General features: G+C 53.7%; 1 protein-coding gene across 10 annotated transcripts in view; it reads left to right on the top strand.

Moving 5' to 3' along the window:
* The window catches only part of CEP164 (centrosomal protein 164), a 63,951-nt gene extending 44,794 nt beyond the window's left edge, over positions 1–19,157 (top strand). For 9 of the 10 annotated variants that reach the window (XM_058545141.1, XM_058545142.1, XM_058545145.1 and 6 more), the window contains 19 exons: positions 2,220–2,429; positions 6,084–6,215; positions 6,300–6,516; positions 7,530–7,607; positions 7,846–7,977; positions 8,365–8,487; positions 9,617–9,760; positions 10,180–10,263; positions 10,409–10,477; positions 10,796–10,971; positions 11,577–11,703; positions 12,087–12,118; positions 12,616–12,823; positions 13,830–13,937; positions 14,590–14,704; positions 15,260–15,601; positions 16,481–16,547; positions 17,448–17,576; positions 17,755–19,157. In XM_058545141.1, coding sequence (XP_058401124.1) covers positions 2,220–2,429; positions 6,084–6,215; positions 6,300–6,516; positions 7,530–7,607; positions 7,846–7,977; positions 8,365–8,487; positions 9,617–9,760; positions 10,180–10,263; positions 10,409–10,477; positions 10,796–10,971; positions 11,577–11,703; positions 12,087–12,118; positions 12,616–12,823; positions 13,830–13,937; positions 14,590–14,704; positions 15,260–15,601; positions 16,481–16,547; positions 17,448–17,576; positions 17,755–17,854 — 2,593 coding nt within the window. In that variant the 3' untranslated portion in view covers positions 17,855–19,157. The remainder of the gene's footprint in view (positions 1–2,219; positions 2,430–6,083; positions 6,216–6,299; positions 6,517–7,529; positions 7,608–7,845; positions 7,978–8,364; positions 8,488–9,616; positions 9,761–10,179; positions 10,264–10,408; positions 10,478–10,795; positions 10,972–11,576; positions 11,704–12,086; positions 12,119–12,615; positions 12,824–13,829; positions 13,938–14,589; positions 14,705–15,259; positions 15,602–16,480; positions 16,548–17,447; positions 17,577–17,754) is intronic. The other variant, XM_058545146.1, reaches the window with a different exon arrangement.
* Positions 19,158–20,932: the final 1,775 nt, after the last annotated feature.

Below are 20,932 nucleotides of genomic sequence, written 5' to 3'. Positions count from 1 at the left end.
CCCCTCGTCGTCCAGCATCTTTCATGAAGTGTTTGTAGAGAGACGGTAAATGAATTAAAACCACTGGGTTGACTGTGAGAGGAGACAAGAACTCTTGGGTTGTGATCCCAGTTTTTGTGGTAGTGTGGCCTTTTCAGAATGTTCTGGGTACCGTTTCCCCTCCCTGTTCTCCCTCTCTACCCAATGCCTTCCCTCCTGGCTTTCCTTCACAGTCTTGGAGCTGCTTGGTGGCCAGCCTGAAATGATTATGCTCCCACAGAGCCTCTTCTTGGCCACTGACTGTTGGAAACTGGGTCTCGCTGATGCTGATACCTGAGGAGTGGCCTAGAAACCAGACCTGCCTCTTCCTCTGGAGTCCGCAGCTTCCCATCGTCTCATTGACCTTTCAGGCCCATTGTTGACGGCCTTGGACCTAAGGGGGGGACAGGAGAAGAGGCTCACTGAAGAACAGCCCCGTTTGCCTGCACGCCAAGTGTGCAAGCAGGTTTACCGGTGTGTGTAGCCTGGGCACACGCCGCCACGCTTCTGACGCCCCATCTTTCCGCAGCCTCTGTCCCCAGGGCTCTGCATAGCTGTGTAGCCCACAGGGGAGAGAGACATTAAAAGGTACCATCTCAAGGAGAAAAGATGTTTGCAGCCAAGGTTGGAAATGAGTTGGAGGGTTGATGAGGCGGAGAGCTGCAGGGGGAGGCTGTTTCGAGGGCAGGGTTCTCAGAGGAGGTGACAGCCACATCTCTTATATCTGCATCAGCTGGGCTGCGTCAGGGGACTGAGAGGAAGCTGGATATTGGAAGGACGGAGGAGATGGAGTTGGGAGCAGAAGAGGATTGAAGGCATAGCTCAAGACTGTTTCTGGTCTGAGTTATGATTTTAGGAAAAGGGGAAGGAAAGATCTTAATGGTATCTCAGACACGTTAGTAGCCTTTTATGTCTTCCTTCTCTCTCTGGTCTCAAGGGGCTGAAATGGAACTCCAAAGCCCTTGTTTTCTTCTGCTGTTCTCATCTGATCCTGCCTGCTGCCTTCCATCTGCTGCAGTGCTGGCACTGAAGGGAGGAGGGAGTTCTGCATCCCCCACAGGGGGGACTGGCTCTCCTGTTCAACTCTTGCCTCAGTCCTTGATTTGGGCCATGCACACATGCTGCTGAGGTCGGCCGGGCCACCGTGCCAGGGCTGCCGCAGCCTGAGCACTGAGGGAGAAGGGTGGTGGTTGTGTGGCGAGCCCGATTCCTAACGTAAGAGTAGGGACCTGGGAATGCAAACAAGTAATGGCCTTTAGGAAATCCACTCTGGAAGGCGAAATACTTTGTCCTGCTTATGTTTTCATTGTTCCCAATGTTCTTGGGGTTTCTCTTTGGGTATTTCCTTCAAGAACCAGAATACAAGCCACATACCAACCTTCCTTACCTTATAGACATCTTTTTAACCAGTACCATTATTCCTCATCTTACCATTCACCTTATGAATCCAGGTTAGCTCTGGATTTCTTTACCCATTTCCAAATGGAATTAGCTCTAAGCAGATGAAAGGGTGGCCTCACTGGGGAGACATGGAGCGTGGCATTCCTGTTGCTCTCTTGCTACTCTCTCTGGCTTAGGGACGGTCTCCTGCCTGGCTTCCTTGGCAGTGTGGGAGGGGGGTTTCCCGTTCCTGGACCTCCATGGACTATTTTAGGTCTCAGGGTTGGGAGACATGCTGTGGCTTCTCCTGCTGCCTCATATGCATTGGTCTCTGTTCAGTCTGGGAGGCAGAGAGCTGCCTCTGGGGACTTCCCAAACTGTGAACATGAGCCTCAAGGTGCAGGCAGAGCCCTGGTGGGGAGACGGAAACAGGGTCATGAGCCAATCTCGGGAAGACTCTGTTAGGGACAGAGCTTCACTCTCTCCCTGCTGCTGCCAGCTCTTGAGCCCGAGCTTCAGGTTTTCAGCTTGGGCTACAACCTACCGGGTCTACTGGGAGCCTGCTATGGGCTGCCCTTCTCCCTAGGCTCGTGGGGCCTTAGACAGCCACAGTGGGGCTTGTCCTAAGAGCAAATGCAGCCTGTATGTTCCAGAGGGCAGACTCACTGCCTGCCTTTGGGTCACCTGATTTGCATATGTGATTCCTGATCATGGGCCCTCCATTAGGGTTCCGGATGTGTTGTTCTGTGTCTGTATAAACCCTGATGCCAAAAGGTCGGTGGATATTAAAACTAGTGAAATGCTGTTCCCCACCTTGGTAGGCGATCTGCAGAGCCTGTGGCTCCCCCAAAGCAGCTCTCAGAGGCCACGCTGAAGGCTGTGGAAGAGGCAGTGGCCCAAGAACTCGAGCAAGACCAGAGGCGGCTCCTGGAATGGAAGCGAGAGAAGATGCAGCAGCTGCGGGAGAAGCTGTGGCAGGAGGAGGAGGAGGAGATGCTGCAGCTTCACCAGCAGAAAGAGAAGGCTCTCAGGTCCTGCCCCTCCCCCTGGGCGAGCTGCCGGGGGCCTCGCAGTGACGTGGGAGTGAGGGACCACTGGGATGCCTGTGGCCCCACCGAGACGACTCCTCGGTGGCCTGTGGGGAGGCATGGGCTCCCTGGCCAAGGCTCATGTCTTTCCTCTTTTTGGGGGGGAGTTGGGAAGCATGATAATAATGGGAGTAGCTAACATTTTTTGAGACATTACACTGATCCATGTGCTTCATATCTATTAATTTGTTTAGTCCTCAGAGCGGCTCTTATGAGGTGTTATCCACCCCATTTTATAGACTCTATAATATAGACGAAGAAATGGGGCACAGAAGGGTTAAGTAACTTGTCCAAGGTCGCAAAGCTGATAAGCAGCAGAGCCCGATTAACCCAGGCAGGGTGTCTGCGGAGCCCATTTTCTTAATTCTCATGGGAATCAGGGCCTCTTGGGATGCAGTGAGATTGGTAGGGACCACATGATACAGTGTGAGGTGCTCTTGCCCGGGACCCAGAAGTTTCTCTTTGGGTTCCTACTCTTTGAGTGGCTGGGAGGCTCTAGACAAACAAGAACTTAAGCCTGAGCTGGGCCTGTGTGTATGTGATTGTGTGTGTCTATGTGTAAACGAACTAGAGGTTTACTTTTATAAAAAAAGGCAGTCTAGGGCTGGCATCCTGGCTCCACAGAGTCACCAGGTCCCTGGTCTCCTTTAATCTCTGCCATCTTTAGTGCTGGCTTTTACTCTCAGAGTTTCTTCACAATCCAGTATAGCTGCTGGATCTCCAGCCATCGTGTCTGTGCTCCAGGCAGGAAGAATAGGGTGGAGTACAAATGGTGGAGCACCTTCTAGCTCGTTCAGTCCCTTTAAAGGTGCTTTCCTGGACACTTTACCCAATAATTTCCACTTACATCTCATTGGTTACCCCTAGTTGCAAAGGAGACTGGGAAATGTAGTCCTTTAGCTGGTCCTCTTTACCTGACAGAATAAAATCAGGGTTCTGTTAGTAAGGAAAAATGGGAGGATGGATATTGAAAAGGTAATTAGCAGTCTCTGTCACAGTCCCAGGATGGGGAAGATGCTAAAAGGTGTTAATTTATTTATTTGGCAATTTAACTGAAGACGAAATCTTGTCCTCTTGGACAGAACCTCCAGAAATGGTAGAGAATTATTATTTTTATATCATACCTAGCAAGACTGTATAAAATGTTTATGCTTAATTTATTTTATTTTTTATTTTTATTTTTTGCTAAGGAAGATTCATCCTGAGCTAACATCTGTTGCCAATCTTCCTCTTGTTGCTTGAGGAACATTCGCCCTGATGTTTATGCTTAATTTAGAGAAACCAAGAGAAAACCAACATCTCAGTACCCTGATGGTCAGGGCAATCTCTCATTAGCCCAACACAGGGTCCACTGACCCAGGTCCATCCTCATATCACCCCTCTTGGGTCTCTGGCCAGGGAGCATCCCAAAGAACAGATCTTCCCACAGGATCCCTTCTCTCAGCCAACTGAAAATTGGGGCAGGGCCCACCCAAATAGGGTGTGACAGCTTACCTTGAGAGGCAGTGCCTGAGAGAAAATCCTGGTGGTGTTTCCCTGCCAGCCCACCAGGCTCCTCTCTCTTCCTGACCACCCTGGGCTCGGCTGACAGTGCTTTCTATCACTCCTCAAACCCCCCAACTCCAGAGGGGCGTCTTAGGTTGTGGTGAAGACTAGCATGCCCAAAGTATCTGACCCAGGGCCTCAAACATAGTGGTTGCTCAATAAATGGTCGCTCTTGTTTTTTTTTTCCCCAGTTGAAATCAGTAGTTTCAGGGGTCTTGATTAAGTGATTTCTCTATGGGCAGTGCCTTGCCTGGCTCTCTTGGAAATAGTTCGTCATGAGAACCCTGTTTCTGTTTATACATGAGCCTTGCTTTCTTTTCTTTTCTTTTTCTTTTTTTTTTTTTTTACGAAGATTGGCCCTGAGCTAACACCTGTTGCCAATCTTCCTCTTTTTTTCCTTTTTTCTCCCCAAAGCCCCAGTACATAGTTGTATATCCTAGTGGTACATTGTTCTGGTTCTTCTATGTGGGCCGCTGCCTCAGCGTGGCCTGATGAGCAGTGAGTAGGTCCGCGCCTGGGATCCGAACTGGCAAAACGCGGGCTGCTGAAACGGAATGCGTGAGCTTAACCACTATACCACTGGGCTGGCCCCACACTAGCCTTTCTGAGGAGTGGGAAAGGGGAGCCTTTCTGAGCCTCCTCTCTGCTGGGAAACTTCCACTTGGTAGAAATTTCTGGAAGCCACAGCTGACCTTGTAGCAAATATTTCTTGAATGAGAAGGTAGGCAGGAAGACAGGCAGCCTGACCCCTAGTATCTTTAATTGTAAAATGAAGAGATTGAGTTCAGTTGTAAGATGAAGAGAGTTGTAAAATGAAGGACTTAACCTCTAAAACCCCTTCCAGCTCTAACCTTCTGTGGTTCTATGTGTAAAATTTAGCCATAGGACAAAGAGAAAGCGTTTCTGGGGAAGCTAGAGAGAAAGATTTTTACTTAACTCAAATTTTCTGGCATAATGGAAGAGAGCAGTGGTGCTGATAACTTGAAATAGAAAATAATCCTAAATCTTTTCTGGCTTAGGAATTCACTACAGAAGCTTTCCAAAGAAATCGTCTTCTGCATCATGTTTTTCTTAGGCTTGAGCTCCCTGAGTGCACAGCACACAGCCCCTGGCCGTGTGGGGCTGCGTGAGGAGGATGTGGTGTGTGGCAGCGGGGGGGATGTCCGCTTGGGATGAAATGGTTGCCATCATTGGTCTATGAATAAGACAGCCTCACAGATCATCAAAGCTTGCTTATCGTTTAGGGCTGGGTGATACTGTTCAAATTCAACGACATTTATTGAGCACCTGTTTCATGTCAGTTACTGTGTTTGGCACCTGGGATATAACAGATTTTAAGACAAGGTTATTTCTCTAGAGAAGCTCCCAGACTTGTAAGGAAAATAGACATACAAAAGATTAATTATGATGCAGTATGATGCATGGTACAGAATGTCATGGGATAAGAAAGATCGCCATAAAAAGTGTGATGGGAACAGAAAGGCTAATTGATGAACTTGGAGGGAGCTGGAAAGCCTTCTCTGAGAGGAGGGAGCCAAGTGTTGAACAATGAATATGGGCTCGTCAAGTAGAGAAGAAAATTCTAGGTGGAGGAACCAGCGTGAACAAAGGCCAGGAGGCCAGGAAGAGTGTGTGGGTTAGAGATGGTGGTCATCTGATGGGGCTAGAGCAGTCTGTTGGGTGGGGAGTGAAAGGCTATGGAACCAGAGTCAGATTGGGGTCGACTGTATCCCAGTCCTTGAGTGAATGCCGTGCCGAGGTGGACCTGTAGCCAGAGGGGAGCCTTTGGAAGAAATGCTGTTCTGGGATCAAGCAGCCTGTAATCTGCTTCTTGTGGCCGAGGGCAGGTGAAGCTGATGGCCCCCCTTTTACCCTGAGAGGTATTATAGGGAGGCAGCAGGACCTAGAGGCTGAGGTTAGACTCGTCTTGAAGATTTAGGAGGCCTCACAGGCAGGCTTCAGGCTTTTGGAGGCCAAGAGCCAGGGATTACAGATAGAAGAGGGAATACCTTGTGGTTTCTCCAACAAACTTTCCTTTCCCTTCCTTTCCAGTTCCCTGAAGGAGCAGCTGCAGAGAGCCACTGAGGAAGAGGAGACTCGGATGAGAGAAGAGGAAAGCCAGAGGCTGTTGCGGCTCCGGGCCCAGGTCCAGTCCAGCACAGAAGCAGATGAAGTCCAAATTCGGTGAGTACTCACCGTGAGCCACACAGCCCCATGGAGGCGCCCCCCGACTGCACAGCCCGTTCCTGTTCCCTTCTGTCTGCCCAGGGCCGAGCAAGAGGCTTCCCTGCAGAGGCTGAGAGAAGAGTTGGAGTCTCTGCAGAAGGTCGAGAGGGCCAACTTGGAGCAGAGAAACAGGCAGATGCTGGAGCAGCTCAAGGAAGAGATGGAGGCTTCGGAGAAGAGAGAGCAGGCTGCCCTGAACGCTGAGAAGGAGCAGGCTTTGCAGCAGCTGAGGGAGCAGCTGGAAGGGGAGAGGAAAGGAGTGAGCAAGCAGAGTGGGGACCTCCCCCTCGGACAGGTCCCTGGGCTGCCTGGGGAAGGACTGAGTGTGGAGGAAGAGGAAGGGCCAGCCTTGGGCCCACAGCGTGGGGAGCCAGGTGGAGAGCAGGTGTATGCACAGATGGGCATGGGGGACAGTGGGCTTGCTGTCTGGGCCCATTGCTACGTGTGGACCTGACCGTCTCAGGGCGGGTGCTCGCCCTGGTCTCCCGGCAGAGCGGAGGGTACTGCAGGTGTCAGAGGCTCCCCCCCAGGCCCGCTGGGCCAGCAGCAGCTGGGTCTTGTCAGTGGCAGTGAAGAGGTTTGAGGGGAAATGTCCTGTAGATTTGGGAAGATTTCATGGCTGAAAGAACTTAAACCAGACCAGAGGTCCTGAGACAAAGGTGCCCTGTCCCTGTCCCCAAGGGGCAGCTGTGGTGACCTCTCATCTCTCTCCTTTTCTCTCCTGTCTTTGAGAGGTTAGCACACTGAGAGGAGATTTTTCTCCTTTGTCCTTCCTCCCTGTCCCTCCAGTCCGATGGTCTGTCTCTGGGTAAGAGGCAGAAGTAAGTAACAGGCCACGTGGAGCTTTTGTTTCCTTTTGGTGAAGGGCGGAGCTTCAGCTCTTAGACAAGGTGTGGGAAGAACTTCCTCATACTGCGAGTGCTCAGGGAGATTGTGCTAAATGTCCAGCCCTCCCAGCCCCCGGCCTGATTCATAGGCATGGGTGTCACTTGTGTACCTGTGGCCTGGCCCAGAGGCAGGGGGATGGAAGCAGTGATCTGAGGCTTCCTGAAACGCCCCTCCACTCAGGCCTTCATGTTCCTGTTCATTTGCTAGTTGCAGACTTTAGGGACTGAGTTGTTTCAGAGGAACAAGGACGTGTCTGTGGTTCCCCTTGGTGCCTTAGCTTGAGGGAGCGGAGGACAGTCTTCCTGGCTCTTCCTTACACCAGGGTCAGTGCCTGGCCAGCCTTTCCTGCCCTGCATCCCTCATGGGCCCTTTGTTGCTCCCCAGGCAGTGGCGGCGCTGGAGAGGGAGCACAGAGCTGAGCTGGAACGGCTCTCTTCCTCATTGGAAGCCAAGCACAGAGAGGTGAGGTGCATCTGGCCCTGGCCTGAGAGACAGAGCTTGTGCTCTTGCTCCCTTAGCATAACCCACAGTTCACTGCTGGTCAGCAGAAGAACTCAACCCCATCCCTGCTACTAGGGAGGGAGCTCAATCTCCCTGCAGCCCCGGGGGGTGGGCGCCGGGTCCCTGGGAAGTGAGTCCCTCGTGGCCGCTCTGCAGTGCTCTCTGAGGGTCACATTCCCTTGTGCTGGGGCCTCCTCAGGTGGTCTCCAGCCTCCAGAAGAAGATGGAGGAAGCTCAACAGAAAGAGGAGGCCCAGCTGCAGGAGAGCCTTGGGCGGGCGGAGCAGAGAGCTCATCAGAAAGTTCACCAAGTGCTTGAGTATGAGCAAGAGGTGAATGCTGGTCTGCTTCCTCAGCTGTGCGTGTCTGTCGTGGATGCTGTGACGGTCAGCTGAGCCATCCTGGCCCAAGGGCCCTCTGCTTTGCTTTGGATGGCTCAGCTGGGGTTAGAACTCTGGTTCCATTTTTAGGCCTTATTCCCTCGAGGCCAGGTGCTTCTCCACCCCCACGCTCCTGTACGTGTGTGGGGAGGGGGTACTGGGGTATGGCTGTGTGTATGTCACCTGTCATGTACGTGTGATGTGTAGTTGTGTGCGTGTGGGGGACGTTGGGGAGCTGTGTGTATGTTGCACGTGTGTATGAGACCTTCACGTGCTTCAGTCCCCGAGTGCTGGTCCACCCTCAGTCCTGCATGTGCATCCCTGCTGCCTGCTCTGCAGCTCAGTGGCCTCCTGAGAGAGAAGCGCCAGGAGGTGGAAAGGGAACACGAGAGGAAGCTGGACAGGATGAAGGAGGAGCACCGGCAAGCGGTGGCTGAGGCCAGAGAGCAGTATGAAGCCGAGGTGAGTCGGTCACATCCCCTGGAGCGTGCACACATAACACACACACTCGCCCTGGGGCCCTTCCCAGCTGGCTGGAGGACAGGGGGAGGGGACAAACTGTGGTCAGGGATTGTGGGAGGCTTTCTTCCCTGGCACCCTGCAATGGTGAACTCGTGTTTTGCCTTTTTACTAAAGCGTTAGGTGAGGAGCGATTCCATCAGGCAGGCTGCACTTCCCTCTCGTGGCAGCACTAGCTAACATGTACCGAGCTCTGGCTGTGGGCGACGCACTGTTCTAAGCTCTGTGTGTATGTTAATTCATTCAGTCCTCACAACACCCTTAGGAGGGACAAACTATCATTATCTCCATTTTAAAAATGAGGAAACTGAGACTTGGGGAGTGTAGGCAACTTTCCCAGGCCCACCCTGCTAGTAAGTAGAGGGGCTAGGATTCAAGCCCAGACTGTCTGACTCCAAAGCTTTCAGTTTTACCCACCCAACACCAGGGTTAATCGAAATTCCAGGACACCGAGAAATAGACCAGCAAGAGCCAAACGGCATTTAGATAGTGATTACCTGCCCATCCTCAGCGTTTGGCCTTAGGCCGGCTAGGTCAGTTACTGAAGGGCCCCCCACGCCCCTTGGCTTGCTTGTGTTGGGGGTGAACAATGCTGTGGGCGGGGGGGGGGGTGGTGGTGGCTGACTTTAGCCCACAGCTGGGCCTCTGCCCGGATTTCTAGGCTACTGCTCCAGTAACTGGAACCTGTACCCCAGACTCTTTGTAGTCTTTCCCAGGGCAGAAATAGCGGGCCTGTGATGAAATGTAGTTGACTCCCTTGCCAAACCAATTCTGACCTTGCTGAAGAACAGTGATGATTTATTAGTGACCTCTCTGCCCTCAAGGAAGGAAAGCTGTGCGTGTTGGAGCAGTAGGAGAGGCAGGCTCCCCGGGGGGGATTTTATCAGGACATCTGACCAGCGTCTGCTTCAGCGGCAGAGTCGGGGTGCAGGCTTTCTGGGGGATAGGACCATGCCTTTCTCAACGCCGCCTTCTAAGAGCTGGCCTTAGGGAGCTGATGGGGTCCCTGATGTTACTGACCCAAGGCTGCAGGGGTAGGCAGGGCTGCTGCAGTTTCCCACCCTCCGTGCAGGAGAGGAAGCAGCGGGCTGAACTCCTGGGGCACCTGACTGGAGAGCTGGAGCGCCTGCGAAGGGCCCACGAGCGAGAATTGGAGACCATGAGGCAGGAGCAGGACAGGCAGCTCGAGGACTTGCGGCGTCGGCACCGGGAGCAGGTGGGGGTTCTGGGCGGGCACTTGGGGCCCACCCACCCCGACACCTCCACACAGGGTAGAAGAGTGCCAGGAGCAGCAGGACGGAGCCTGAGAGCTTTAGGAGTGGGGCTGTCTCATTGGCCATCCCGAAGCTGGGGCATCGTTGCTCCTTTGTTTTCTGGGCCATGGAACATCCCCAGGCCCTCAGAAGAGGAGGTCAGCCCCTCTTGGGCCTTGGGGTTGGCGGCTTTACTTCTCCTTGCCCCCAGTGGAAATCAGCAAGTGTGGTGCTTTCCCAGGAGGTACGTGGGAGGAAGCCCGGGCCCAGCGTGGAGGGCATGGTGTGGTGTGATGGGTCAGGAACCCCTCCTGCCCCCTCAGCTGATGCCGTGCACTCTGTCTACACGTACATCTTCCTCTCCACCTACATTTCTGTGCAGGAAAGGAAACTCCAAGATTTAGAGGTGGAACTTGAAACCAGAACCAAAGATGTCAAGGCCAGATTGACTCAGCTGGACATTCAGGTGAGGGAGTGGTGTGGAGAACAGGATCTCTAGGTCCCAGGACATTGGAGTCATAGCTCCCCCAGGAGACGGCGGGCCTTCCTGCCCCTTAGACCTGGGGCCTGGAGATGCAGGTGGAGGACCCTGTTTCTTTCCTTCCCCCCAGGAGGAGACTGCCCGGAAGGAGAAGCAGCAGCTCCTTGATGTGCAGAGAAAGGTTGCCCTGGAGAGCGAGGTTTGTCTGCCTCTTGTCCTCCCTCCGTTGTCTCCCCTATTCCCTTTCCTCCCTTCCCTCTCCCCGCCCCCCATACCCCTTCTTTTGTTCACCTGGTCTCTCCAGGGCATTGGGCTTCCAAACTGTGGTGGCCAGTATTCCACAGATAGCACCACTGTGTGCAGCCCAGCTCGGACCCTCAGGGAGCCGGGATATGGGAGGACAGGAGCCTGCACGCTTCTCCCGGGCTCTTCGGGCTTCCCTGTGCTCTAGTGCTGCCTGCTTCCTGCCTTCTCCCTGCTGAGTCTCCAGGTGCTTCTATCTTTTCTTCTGCCCTAGGAAGCCACAGCCACCCATCAGCACCTGGAGGAGGCAAAGAAGGAGCACACCCACCTGTTGGAGTCAAACCGGCAGCTCCGAAGAATTCTCGATGAGCTTCGGGCCCGCAAGTTAGAGTTGGAGTCCCAGGTGGATCTGCTGCAGACCCAGAGTCAGAGGCTGCAGAAACACATCAGGTGGTGTGGGCACACTACACGTAGCCACCCCACTGCCTTTCGCTGGCCCTCTGACCTCTGCTGCTCACGGGTCCTGTCTAATCATGGCCCAGTTAACAGGCAGAGGTGGACCCAGGCAGAGGGGCTGTGTCTGCTGTATTTTGTAGGGAGTGGGGGATGTTAAGAGGCTATGAAGGGCCGGCCCCATGGCTTAGTGGTCAGTGTGTGCGCTCTGCTGCTGGCGGCCCGGGTTCAGATCCCGGGCATGCACCGACGCACCGCTTCTCCAGCCATGCTGAGGCCGCATCCCACGTACAGCAACTAGAAGGATGTGCATCTATGACATACAACTATCTACTGGGGCTTTGGGGGCAAAAAATAAATAAAAATTAAAAAAAAAAAAGAGGCTATGAAAAGCTGGGGGTCCCTTGTTCTACCATCATGCCCCAGCCCTGCCTCAGGGACTTTGACAGAAGTGAAGGGATGGAGATGGTCCCACTGTCTCCCTAAGGTTGAGGCTTGAAGCCCACCCCAGGAGTCCCGACAGTGTGCTGCCTGGCCTGCTTTATCATGTGACCCTGCCTCACGGCCCCCTCCCAACCTCCCACTCCCCTTTCCCACCACAGCGACCTGGAGGCTGAAGCTCAGAGGAGGCAGGACACGTTGAAAGAGCTGGCAGTTGAGGAGAGTAATGCTTCTCCACGTTTTGAGCCAGATCTCCACATTGAGGACCTGAGGAAATCCCTTGGGACAGTGAGCTTCTCTGCCTTGGAGGGGACAGGATGGCTGGGCTGGGGCATGGCGCCAGGAGGGGAGGGGCGCCAGGAGAGGTGGGGTACCAGGAGAGGGTGGGGCATGAGGAGGGGGCGGGGCACCAGGAAGGGTCCTGGCTCTGCTCTATATAGGACCTTAGCCTTCTGTTCTTATAATTCCTAGTCCCCCATCTCTGTCAGTCAAGTGATGTCTGTAAGTGAGTAGTGCCCAGCAGCTGGCAGAGCCATTTGTGTCTAGGCCACGGGGAGGGGCCTCGGGGTCCCTTAAGCCTGCAGTGTATCTGCTTTTATTGCCTTCAGTGGGTCTTTTCTACTGTGTGTCCTTAGAACCAGACCAAAAAGGTATCCTCTTCTCTCTCCCAGAGCAAGGAGGAGACCGACTTGTCCTTGGACAGGTGAGCTCCCATAGCTTGTCTTATTTTGGGTTGAGGATGCCATGAAGGGGTGAGTGAGTGCCAGTGTCACAGAGCTTGGGCGAGCTGAAATGAGGTGACAGGGATCACCAGTGGGGCTTGGTTCAAGGAAGGGGGCCCGGGAGACTGAGGAATCTTCTCTGGCAAGCCAAGAAGCTGCCCACTGTGACCGTTGACACAGCATGCTGGCATCTGCTGACCTCAGGTTGAGGATCAGACTGGGAGTGTCTGGCCATCTGTCCGGAGGCCTCAGGCACGATCCCTTTCAGAGTCAGAGTGGGAGGACTCAGTGCAACATGCCGCACCCTGTAGGTATTTAGTGGGGGTACCCCTACACACAGCCCAGCCTCAGCCCCAGCCCAGCAGCCTGAGTTCAGGGTGGGCATCTGCTGGGGAAATGGTCGAGTGAGCCACAACAAGGGTTCTCAGAGTCTTTGTTTTCCATCTCCACCTCCCCTGCCCTGGCCTGTCCTTCACAGCGTCCGGCACTACCTCTCTGCTGAGGGGATAGCCCTCCGTAGTGCCAAGGAGTTCCTGGTGCGGCAGACACGCTCCATGCGGAGGCGGCAGACGGCTCTGAAAGCCGCCCAGCGGCACTGGCGCCATGAGCTGGCCAGTGCTCAGGAGGCAGCCAAAGACCCGCCAGGCACCAAGGCCCTGGAAGACATGCGCAAGGACCTGGAGGAGGTTGGGAGCCTGGAGGAGAGCCTGCCAGCCCTGTGCTGAGCGGGGGTGGGGGGGGTGGGGACTTGCGGGGAGCCAGGGTAACACTCGCCTTTGGGCTTGCTCTCAATTGATCATTCTGGGGACGCCATGAGGGTGGTCACATGGGCCTTGGGGAGACTGGACAGGTGATGCTAGTTATGTATCTCCATGAAGATGAAAGCATCTTACAGTTACATGGCATGCACAGTGTGCAAAATGCTTTCTAATAGTAAATCTTTTGGTCCTCACAATAACCACAGATGATGTGCAAGGTCATAGTGTCATTCCCATTTTCTAGGTGAAGAGTATAAGTAAAGTTTTTAAAATTTCACATCCAATGCTTTGCTTGTCCTTTCGTCACACTAAAGACTTCATCTGTGAGTGAAAAATCTTTTGAGCACACTTGGCATAACACTGAGTTACTTCTCTGTTTTACTCTTTGATACCCTAATTTGCAATGAAAAGGCAGAGACTTCATTATTATTAGTTGGGATCACAGATTCTTGTGCCATTTGAGGGTCCTAGCAGAAGACCATGCCTGCTCTGTTAGAATTCTGACGATGCCCAGAGCTGGTGAGGGAGCTCAGGCCCCTGTGGCCCCTAAGCCTGGCTTTGGGGCAGCAGAGGGCAAGAGGCTGGTACAGAGGAGCAGGCTTCCCAGGGGTATGTACACGCTGCCCCAGGCCCTGGCATTGCTTTGCTGAATCTCTCCCGACAATGATGGCAATAGTGATGGTAGTTAGAGTGGTGATGATAACCATTGGCTAACAGGAACCATTTGAGAATTTATTAGGTATGGGCATGGTGCTAAGCATGTAACTCTATCTCATTTAATTTTCACGACTCTGTGAAAGTAGTATTTCTCTTGTTTAGATGAGAATCGAGACAGAGTTAAGTAATTTCTTCAAGATCACCCAGCGAGCAAATGGCAGAGCTGGACTTCAGCACCTGTGTGCTAAGTCACCACATTTCTCCTCCCTGGCTACAGGAGACCAGGCACCTGGATGAGATGAAGTCGGCCATGCGGAAAGGCCACGACTTGTTGAAGAAGAAAGAGGAGAAGCTGAATCAGCTCGAGTCCTCTCTCCGGGAAGAGGTACAGCCCTGTGGCCACATAGCCCAGTGTGGCCATGGCCTCCCTCTTCTGTTCCTGGTATTCAGTTGGGTTCTTTGGTCCTGTGTCAAGGGGAGCTGGGCCTCTAGGGCCCAGGACTGGCAGTAGGCATAGGGCTGGTGGAAACGGCTTCAGCTTGGTGTTTGTTAAACACATCTGTGGGTTTGGGTATCTGTGCTGAATGGTCCTGAGCAGACCTGTAGCCTCTTGCTGAAGATTCCTGAGAGAGAGACTAGCCCCTGCCCTTCCCCTGCTATGGTAGCTGCAGAGAGGTGTACCCAGGGTGTCAGGAATAGACTTATCTAGGAGGTGTCCCTACCTTGCCTGGCCTTGTAGACTTTCCTCTGGATGCCTGAGGCCTGGGTGTGGCAGGAAGGAAGCTTAGGTGGACAGACACTGCAGGGAGAGTCTGCTGGGGGGAAGGGTGGGCATCTGTCTGGTCCCGTGGCCCTCTTAACTCTATCTCAGGCAGTTGAGTTCCCTTAGCCTTGCCTCCCTCCCACCCGCCTGCAAGGCAGCCTGCGTGATGTGCCTCTCCCAGCACTCTGGGTCCCAGAGAGCCTGCCCACCAAGTCCTCAGTCCCCAAACACCACAAAGGCGAGTGCCAGTAATAACTGCTGCTTCTACCCGCAGGCTTCAGATGAGGACACTCTGAGAGGAGTCCCCACCAAGAAGGTGGTGACCTTTGACCTCAGTGACATGGAAGACACGAGCAGCGAAAGTTCTGAATCCTGCCCCCTACCTCACAGTGAGTGGTGGTGGCAGCAGGGAAGAGAGGAAGGGGAAGCAGGGGGAGGACCACAGGATCCGTGGAGAGGGAGGGACTTGGGGAGCAGAGGTGCAGCCCCTTTCCCTCAGCCCTGCCCAGGTGAGCCTCTGGAAGCCAGTGTCTGGAGCAGGTGCTCAGTAAATGCTGGGGAAGGAGTGAACCCATCTGGGCTTGCAACACGCGGGGATGGAAGGGTCAGGGAGAGCCTTCTGAACGTGCAGAGCACTTGACAGTGAGAGGTGTCCCTGGGAGGCTGTTCTTCCTCTGCCGCTCTGGCCTACAAAGGGCAGAGGGCCCTCTCCCCTTCCTTCCCCAGGGTCTCGCCCTGGAGAGCCTCTTTCTCACAGCCAGCTTCCTGTCTGCACTGTCTGGAACACAGAAGCCCTGCCAATGCCCCTGATCAAGGCTGAGGGGCTGTTGTCTGGAGCAACAGGGAGGGGTGTGCCAGTAGGGTGCCATAGTGCCAGCTGGGCCTGGGGTTATCTCAGGGCCCTGAACCTGAGTCCTTCGTACCATCTGTCTCTTCCCTTTCAGTCACCCCGACCCCAGGTCCCACCTTCCCCAACAAGATCCACTACTTGAGCAGCTCCCTGCAGCGGATCAGCAGCCAGCTCAACGGCGTCCTCAGCATGCTGGGCAGCCTCAGCACTCAGCCACCACCACCGCTCGTCACTTCCGCACCAGTGCAGATCCCTCCCTGGTCCTCTAGGAGCATCCCCTTTCCCACCTCCCCCTCCCGGGTCTCAGCCTCCTTCCCTGCTACACCCACGTCCACCCGGTGGGCCTGGGACCCGGGGCTGGGCCCCAGGCTCTCCTCCTCCGTGGCTCAAACAGTGGACGATTTCCTGGTGGAGAAGTGGCGCAAGTATTTTCCAAGTACGCCTCCTCTGGACTGTGCCTCCCCGCCTTCCTCCTCATCTTCCTTCCTTTTCTTCTTCCCTCTTTCTCCTCTTTCTTTTTCTCCCTTCCTCCTTCGCCTATCCCTTGCCTCCCAACTTTGGCATGGTCCATTGGTTCTGTCTGTGGGTCCCTGCGAAGAAAACTTGCTGGTTGCCCTGCCCCAGAGGCTCTGTGTGTTTACCTGGAGCTTGGGCTGACTGGGGCCTTTACGATGGATTCTAGAGCTCTGCAGAACCTGCAAGATCATCGTTGTTGTGATCATAATAGCTATCATCTTGTGCGTTATATTATGGGCCAGGCATTTTATATACAGTTTTTCGTTTGGTCCTTATAACCCTCTGAGGTAGTAATTATTTATCCCACTTTACAGAAGAGGACACTGAGACTCAGAGAGGTTAAGTGACATGCTCCAGGGTACCCAGCGAGTAAGTAACAGACTAGGTTTTGACCCTGTGTCTCTGTGACTCCAGGATTCTGTTTGTAACCCCTTGGCCATATGGTTTCCCCCTGCTTCTGGGCCAGGTGGCCTCACCTGGTTTCATAGCCCTGCTGAAGAGTGTGAAAAGCCGTAAAAACAGTTATTTTTTTGAGGGAAAAAGTTACATGTCTTCTCCCTAGCCTAATAACCCAAATAGGAAAGTAGATTAAGTTTTAGGAATAAAATAGGACAATTTTAGTCTGTCATCTGTCTCTCATCTCCAAGCCCTGAAATTTTCCCTGTTTTGGGGAGCACTGCCTTTCCAGTTTCTGGGGAGGCAGGAGGTACTGGTGAGCAGGGAGGCGGTCTGCTCTGGCCGGGGTCTGGCTGAGCTGAACCACTGCCTATTTCTGAACAATTTCTTCCTACTTTTCCAGCTGGCATCCCGTTCCTCAGCAGCGGCCCTACCCCCGTGGAGAACAGGCTGGGTTACGTGTCTGCCAGGTAAGCCTCCTTGTGGGCTCGAGGTCAGCCACAGAGTTCAGCTGCACCTCCCTGGGCGAGTGGCACCTCTGAGCGGGGAGCGGGACTCTGGGTCAAGTTGCCCAGAGAGGTCGGTTAGGCTCCAGACCACAAAGCTGCCTGGGTCTGAGGTGCTTCTCCACAACCAGAGGAGAGTCCAAACCGCCCATGTCCCAGTGGGGGTGGGGCTGGGCTTACCTGGCCCAGCTCCATCAGGAAGCTGCCCTGTGGCACCCACGGGGAGAAATCAGCCCCTGGCAGGACCCTGCACCCTGCCCTCGCACTGCACCCTCCGGCCCTGGAGTGTGGCTTTTGTCTTTGCCATTGAGCTCTTTGTCTGCTTCATCTGGCTCCCTTCTCCCCCTAGTCCTGCTGAGCAACATCTGGAGTGAGAGGGATGCCCCGGTTGGGGAGACAGATGGGCAATTATTTAAACCTGTTATTAATTTCACATTTATCTTATTCCTTGCCAGATATGTCCCCCTCCCCACAGGCCCCCAGCCATAAGTACCCCCGCCACTCACCCCTTTGGCCAGGTTGGGAGCCAATGCTGGCAGGTGTCTGAGTCGAGAGGGGAGAGTTTTTGCTGATGAGGTTGGCCGGGACTAGGCAGATGTGGGAGTCTAAAGCCTTAATGGCAGGAGTACTCACCCTGGAAGGTTGGGGAGGGTCCCCCACCCTCCCTTTTGGGAACTGATGCTCATCATTTCAGAGGGGCATTCTTGCCAATAGAGGAAGCTTGAATTGGTAAAGGGACTCTGAAAAGGCTGCAGCTGGTATGTTGAGAGAAGAGCGAGGAGGCAGATATGATGGCCGCCGGTGGGCTCTACCGCACATCCCCTTCCTCCTCTCTTCCTCTCCCTGTGCTGTCCTTCTTCCTAGTGAGCAGCTCCGCCTCCTGCAGCGTTCCTCTCTCCATCCTCAAGTCCCCGAGGCGGGCAGCAACAACTTTCAGGGCATGATCGAGGCTAACCGAAAGTGGCTAGAACGTTACAAGAACGACCCCAAGTCGTATCCTTTTAGCCAGTTCCCAAACCCCATTACTTCCTGCTGCGGCCTCTAGGCTGGCTGAGCTGGGCTACAGGGCTTGTGTTTGTGCCCTGGAGGACACTCTGGCCTTTGCCTCTTCCATGGCCCTTCTCTGGATGTGCTCAGCTGACTGCAGAGTTTTCCTTCACCTCGTGGCCAGACATCTCTTCTCCTCGATGCCCAAGCCAACAGCCCCTCTGGGCCTCCTGCAGCTGGGCCTGGATGAGAACAACAGACTGAAATTGTATCATCACTATTGAGGCCCAGAGCAGTGGCGTCTGGGGCACCGGCCTCTCCTGCCTCCAGACCAAGTGCCTGAGGAGCTGCCTGCACTTTATTCCCTGTGCTAAAGCATTCTCCTGGCCCGCCTTTGCTGCTTTCCCCACTCAGAACTTGGAACCATGGGGGATGGGTGAAAAGGATGGTCCGACTGGAAACAGTAAGCCGCCCCCTCTGTGACCACGTAATGTTTCTCAGGCTGAAATGTGTGGACTTCTGTGAGCTCCTGCATGGACGTGGCAACACTGGTGATGTGGGGCAGCTGAGGGGCATCAGGGACATGGGCACCTTCAGGAGGAAGGGGTGGGTATCAGAGGAGCTGCTGTCAAAGGCCAACGGACTCCCTTTGGAGCTGACACTGCTGGAGGCTCCCATAGTTATGGGTATGGTCCTTAATTCACCAGAACAAAGCCCCCGGCATGTCTGTACCCTGGGACCAGGCTCTGTCTAATACCTCAGCCACGTAGAGATCAGACCTTTCCTTCTTTTTCTTTTAATGTCCCCTTTTCAGGAGCCCTGCAAGAGGTTGCTGGAGGCTGGGCCCCAGAAGTTTTGCTGCCTCTCTTCCCTGTGCTGGCACTATGCTTCCTCAGGGGCTCTCCCTTCCCCTTCTCCTTCCCCGGGGCTCCTCCCCAGAGCCGTCCCAGCTAGAGTCTCAGGTCTCAGCACACAACTTTCAGAAAGCCAACAAGCCCTAGGAAAAGGCTAGGATGGCTTCTGGTCCTCAGCTTATTTTCTCTTCCTGGCCCACCTCAGGTCTGTTCATGGATTCTGTTTCCAGCCATCTTTTCTACCTGTGCCACCCCCAGCCCCATCCACTGCCGCCCCTTCCCAGAGCCTGGAGACTCATTCTGAAGGAGCTGAGGGATCCTGTGCCATTTGGAGCTGCTGCCATTCTGGCACGGCTCCCTGCAGTCCCACCTCCCATCAGCGGGCCCCTGAGGGGGTTGCAGGGGCTGTTCTCTGACAGCTGTCCCATTGTTTAAATAAAATGCCCCCATTTTTCTTGTCTTGAAAGCTATGGGGTTGCCCTTGCCTCTCCAACGCAGAGAAACCAACTCTCCACCATCCCACCACTCATTTCTTTGTCATTAAGATCCAGTTGGCTTTTCTACCCCCCAGATACTTTTTAGGCATCAGTCACATTAGCCAACAAAAAAAAGTCCATTTTATTATTTGGCTCATTCTGTGTGCTTTGGGAATAGCTCACATGTTACAGCCAACTCTGGTGACAATCCTGTGTTTTCTACATCAATTAAATCTCTGCAGGTCCATTTTCTATAAGGCAGTTGTGTGAATGTGTCTCCTTCTCTTTGAAGGCTTTTGCCTCCTTCCTCTTAAGGGGAGAAGAAAAATTATTATTCACATAACCAGGTATCTGATCTAATCACCACAACAATCCTACGATGTGGAGATTTTCAGTCCATTTCTATGGGTGAGAAAACCAAGGCTCAGAGACCTTTAAGTACCTGGGGTCCTGGAGAAAGTAGCTGAGTTCCCTACAGGTGCAGAGCCCTTACCCCATCCCTGCACCCCCCGGAGCTCCCTGTCCCCTGCTGCCAGTCTTGGGAAGTGCTGACATCCTCCATCTCTCCCTTCGTCCCCCTCCCTCCTCCTCCACCTACCAGCTGGGGACTTACTGGGCCATTTGCCAAAGGCCACTTGGCATTGTTTTCCCCATGCAGACAAATGAAAGATAAGCCCCCTGAAGTCCTAAGCTGGCAAAGTTAGGTGGGGTTTTTTTCCGCTCCGGTGGTGTGAGCAGCCTACATACAGTCTTGGATCTATAGCAACAGCATTGCTAGAACCAACTGAGGTGGCCAGGTTTCATGGATTTGCATGAGAAAACCAACTTAAAGACAAAACATGCGAACTAACCCAGCCTCCTCTGTGTCCCAGCTGCTCTGATGAAGGGAGGGAGGAAGGAAGCGAGCTAACAAACATTTGTTGAATGCCTTCTGCGTGCCGGGTGCTTTTCATGTTATCTCATGTAATCCTCTTAACCTGTGAAGTTGGCATTCTTATTTTATAGAGGAGGAAATTTAGGCTCAGAGGTTAAGGGACTATAGCTCAAGGTCACCCAGGATTTGAAGCCAGGTCCATATGTCTCTGAAAGCCGAGTTCTGTTGACCACGCTCCCCTTCAGCATCTCCTGTCCTCCTGACTCTCGGAACAGTCCTGGCCAGCTTGGTCTGAAGACCTGGGTCCCAGGGAGGGAGTGGCTTCTAGCTGGGTGAGCAAAAGGCCCCTTGGCCAAGGTTTACAAAGAGACTTTTTCAAAAGGCTCCAAAATTGTCCCATCCCTCCCCTCATGGATTTTAGAATGTAGCTGGGGAGTCTAGAATCATAGCCCTCTGGAGCTGAGAGGAGCCTCGCAGATGACTTGTTCAGCCCACTCGTGTTTTACAGCGGAGGAAACGGTGTAGAGAGATGATTACCTGAGTTGCCTAAAGTGACAGTCAGTATGTGGAGAGGTGGGACCAGATCCCAGGAGTCCTGACTCCCAGCCTGGGGCTTCAGGGAAGAGTGTTTTTAAGAAGATACTTATTTTGAGTAGGCCGTGTGTTCACACGGCTCAATATCAAGTGGCACAAAAGTCAGTCCACCCCTGGGCCATCTAGTCTCCTCCTTGAAGGTAACAAATATACCAGTTCCTTCTGGAGATTTTATGCAAAGACAAGAAAAGAGCAGGCACTGTTTTGATTCTCTTTCCCTTCAGTGGTGGGGTAGGGGTCGTTTCCTAACGTAGGATCAGACGACTTCCCACAGGTCTTTTGTGAGATGTTCACTGACTATTAAGGGAGCAACATTGGAATAATGACAGCTTCCCCAAAAGACTTCCACGCAGAATGGCAGTGTGTGTGTGTGTGTGTGTGGGGGGGGATAACCCTGGCCTTAGGACACCTGGGGTTACTTTTAGCTCTGACACCTACAAGCTCTGTGACCTCAACAAGTCCTTTCTGGGCCCGTGTCTTCCCTGGTCAAAAGCTGTGAGTCTGAATCCACACTCCAGGGATGAAGCAGGGTGGCGCTCTCAGCTTCAGTGACTCTGAGGGGGT

Source organism: Diceros bicornis, chromosome 7 (genome assembly GCF_020826845.1).
Source record: "Diceros bicornis minor isolate mBicDic1 chromosome 7, mDicBic1.mat.cur, whole genome shotgun sequence".
Classification (NCBI taxonomy): Eukaryota; Metazoa; Chordata; class Mammalia; order Perissodactyla; family Rhinocerotidae; genus Diceros; species Diceros bicornis.
The sequence above is the reverse complement of the archived record's forward strand: the minus strand, read 5'-3'. Positions and strand labels throughout refer to the sequence as shown.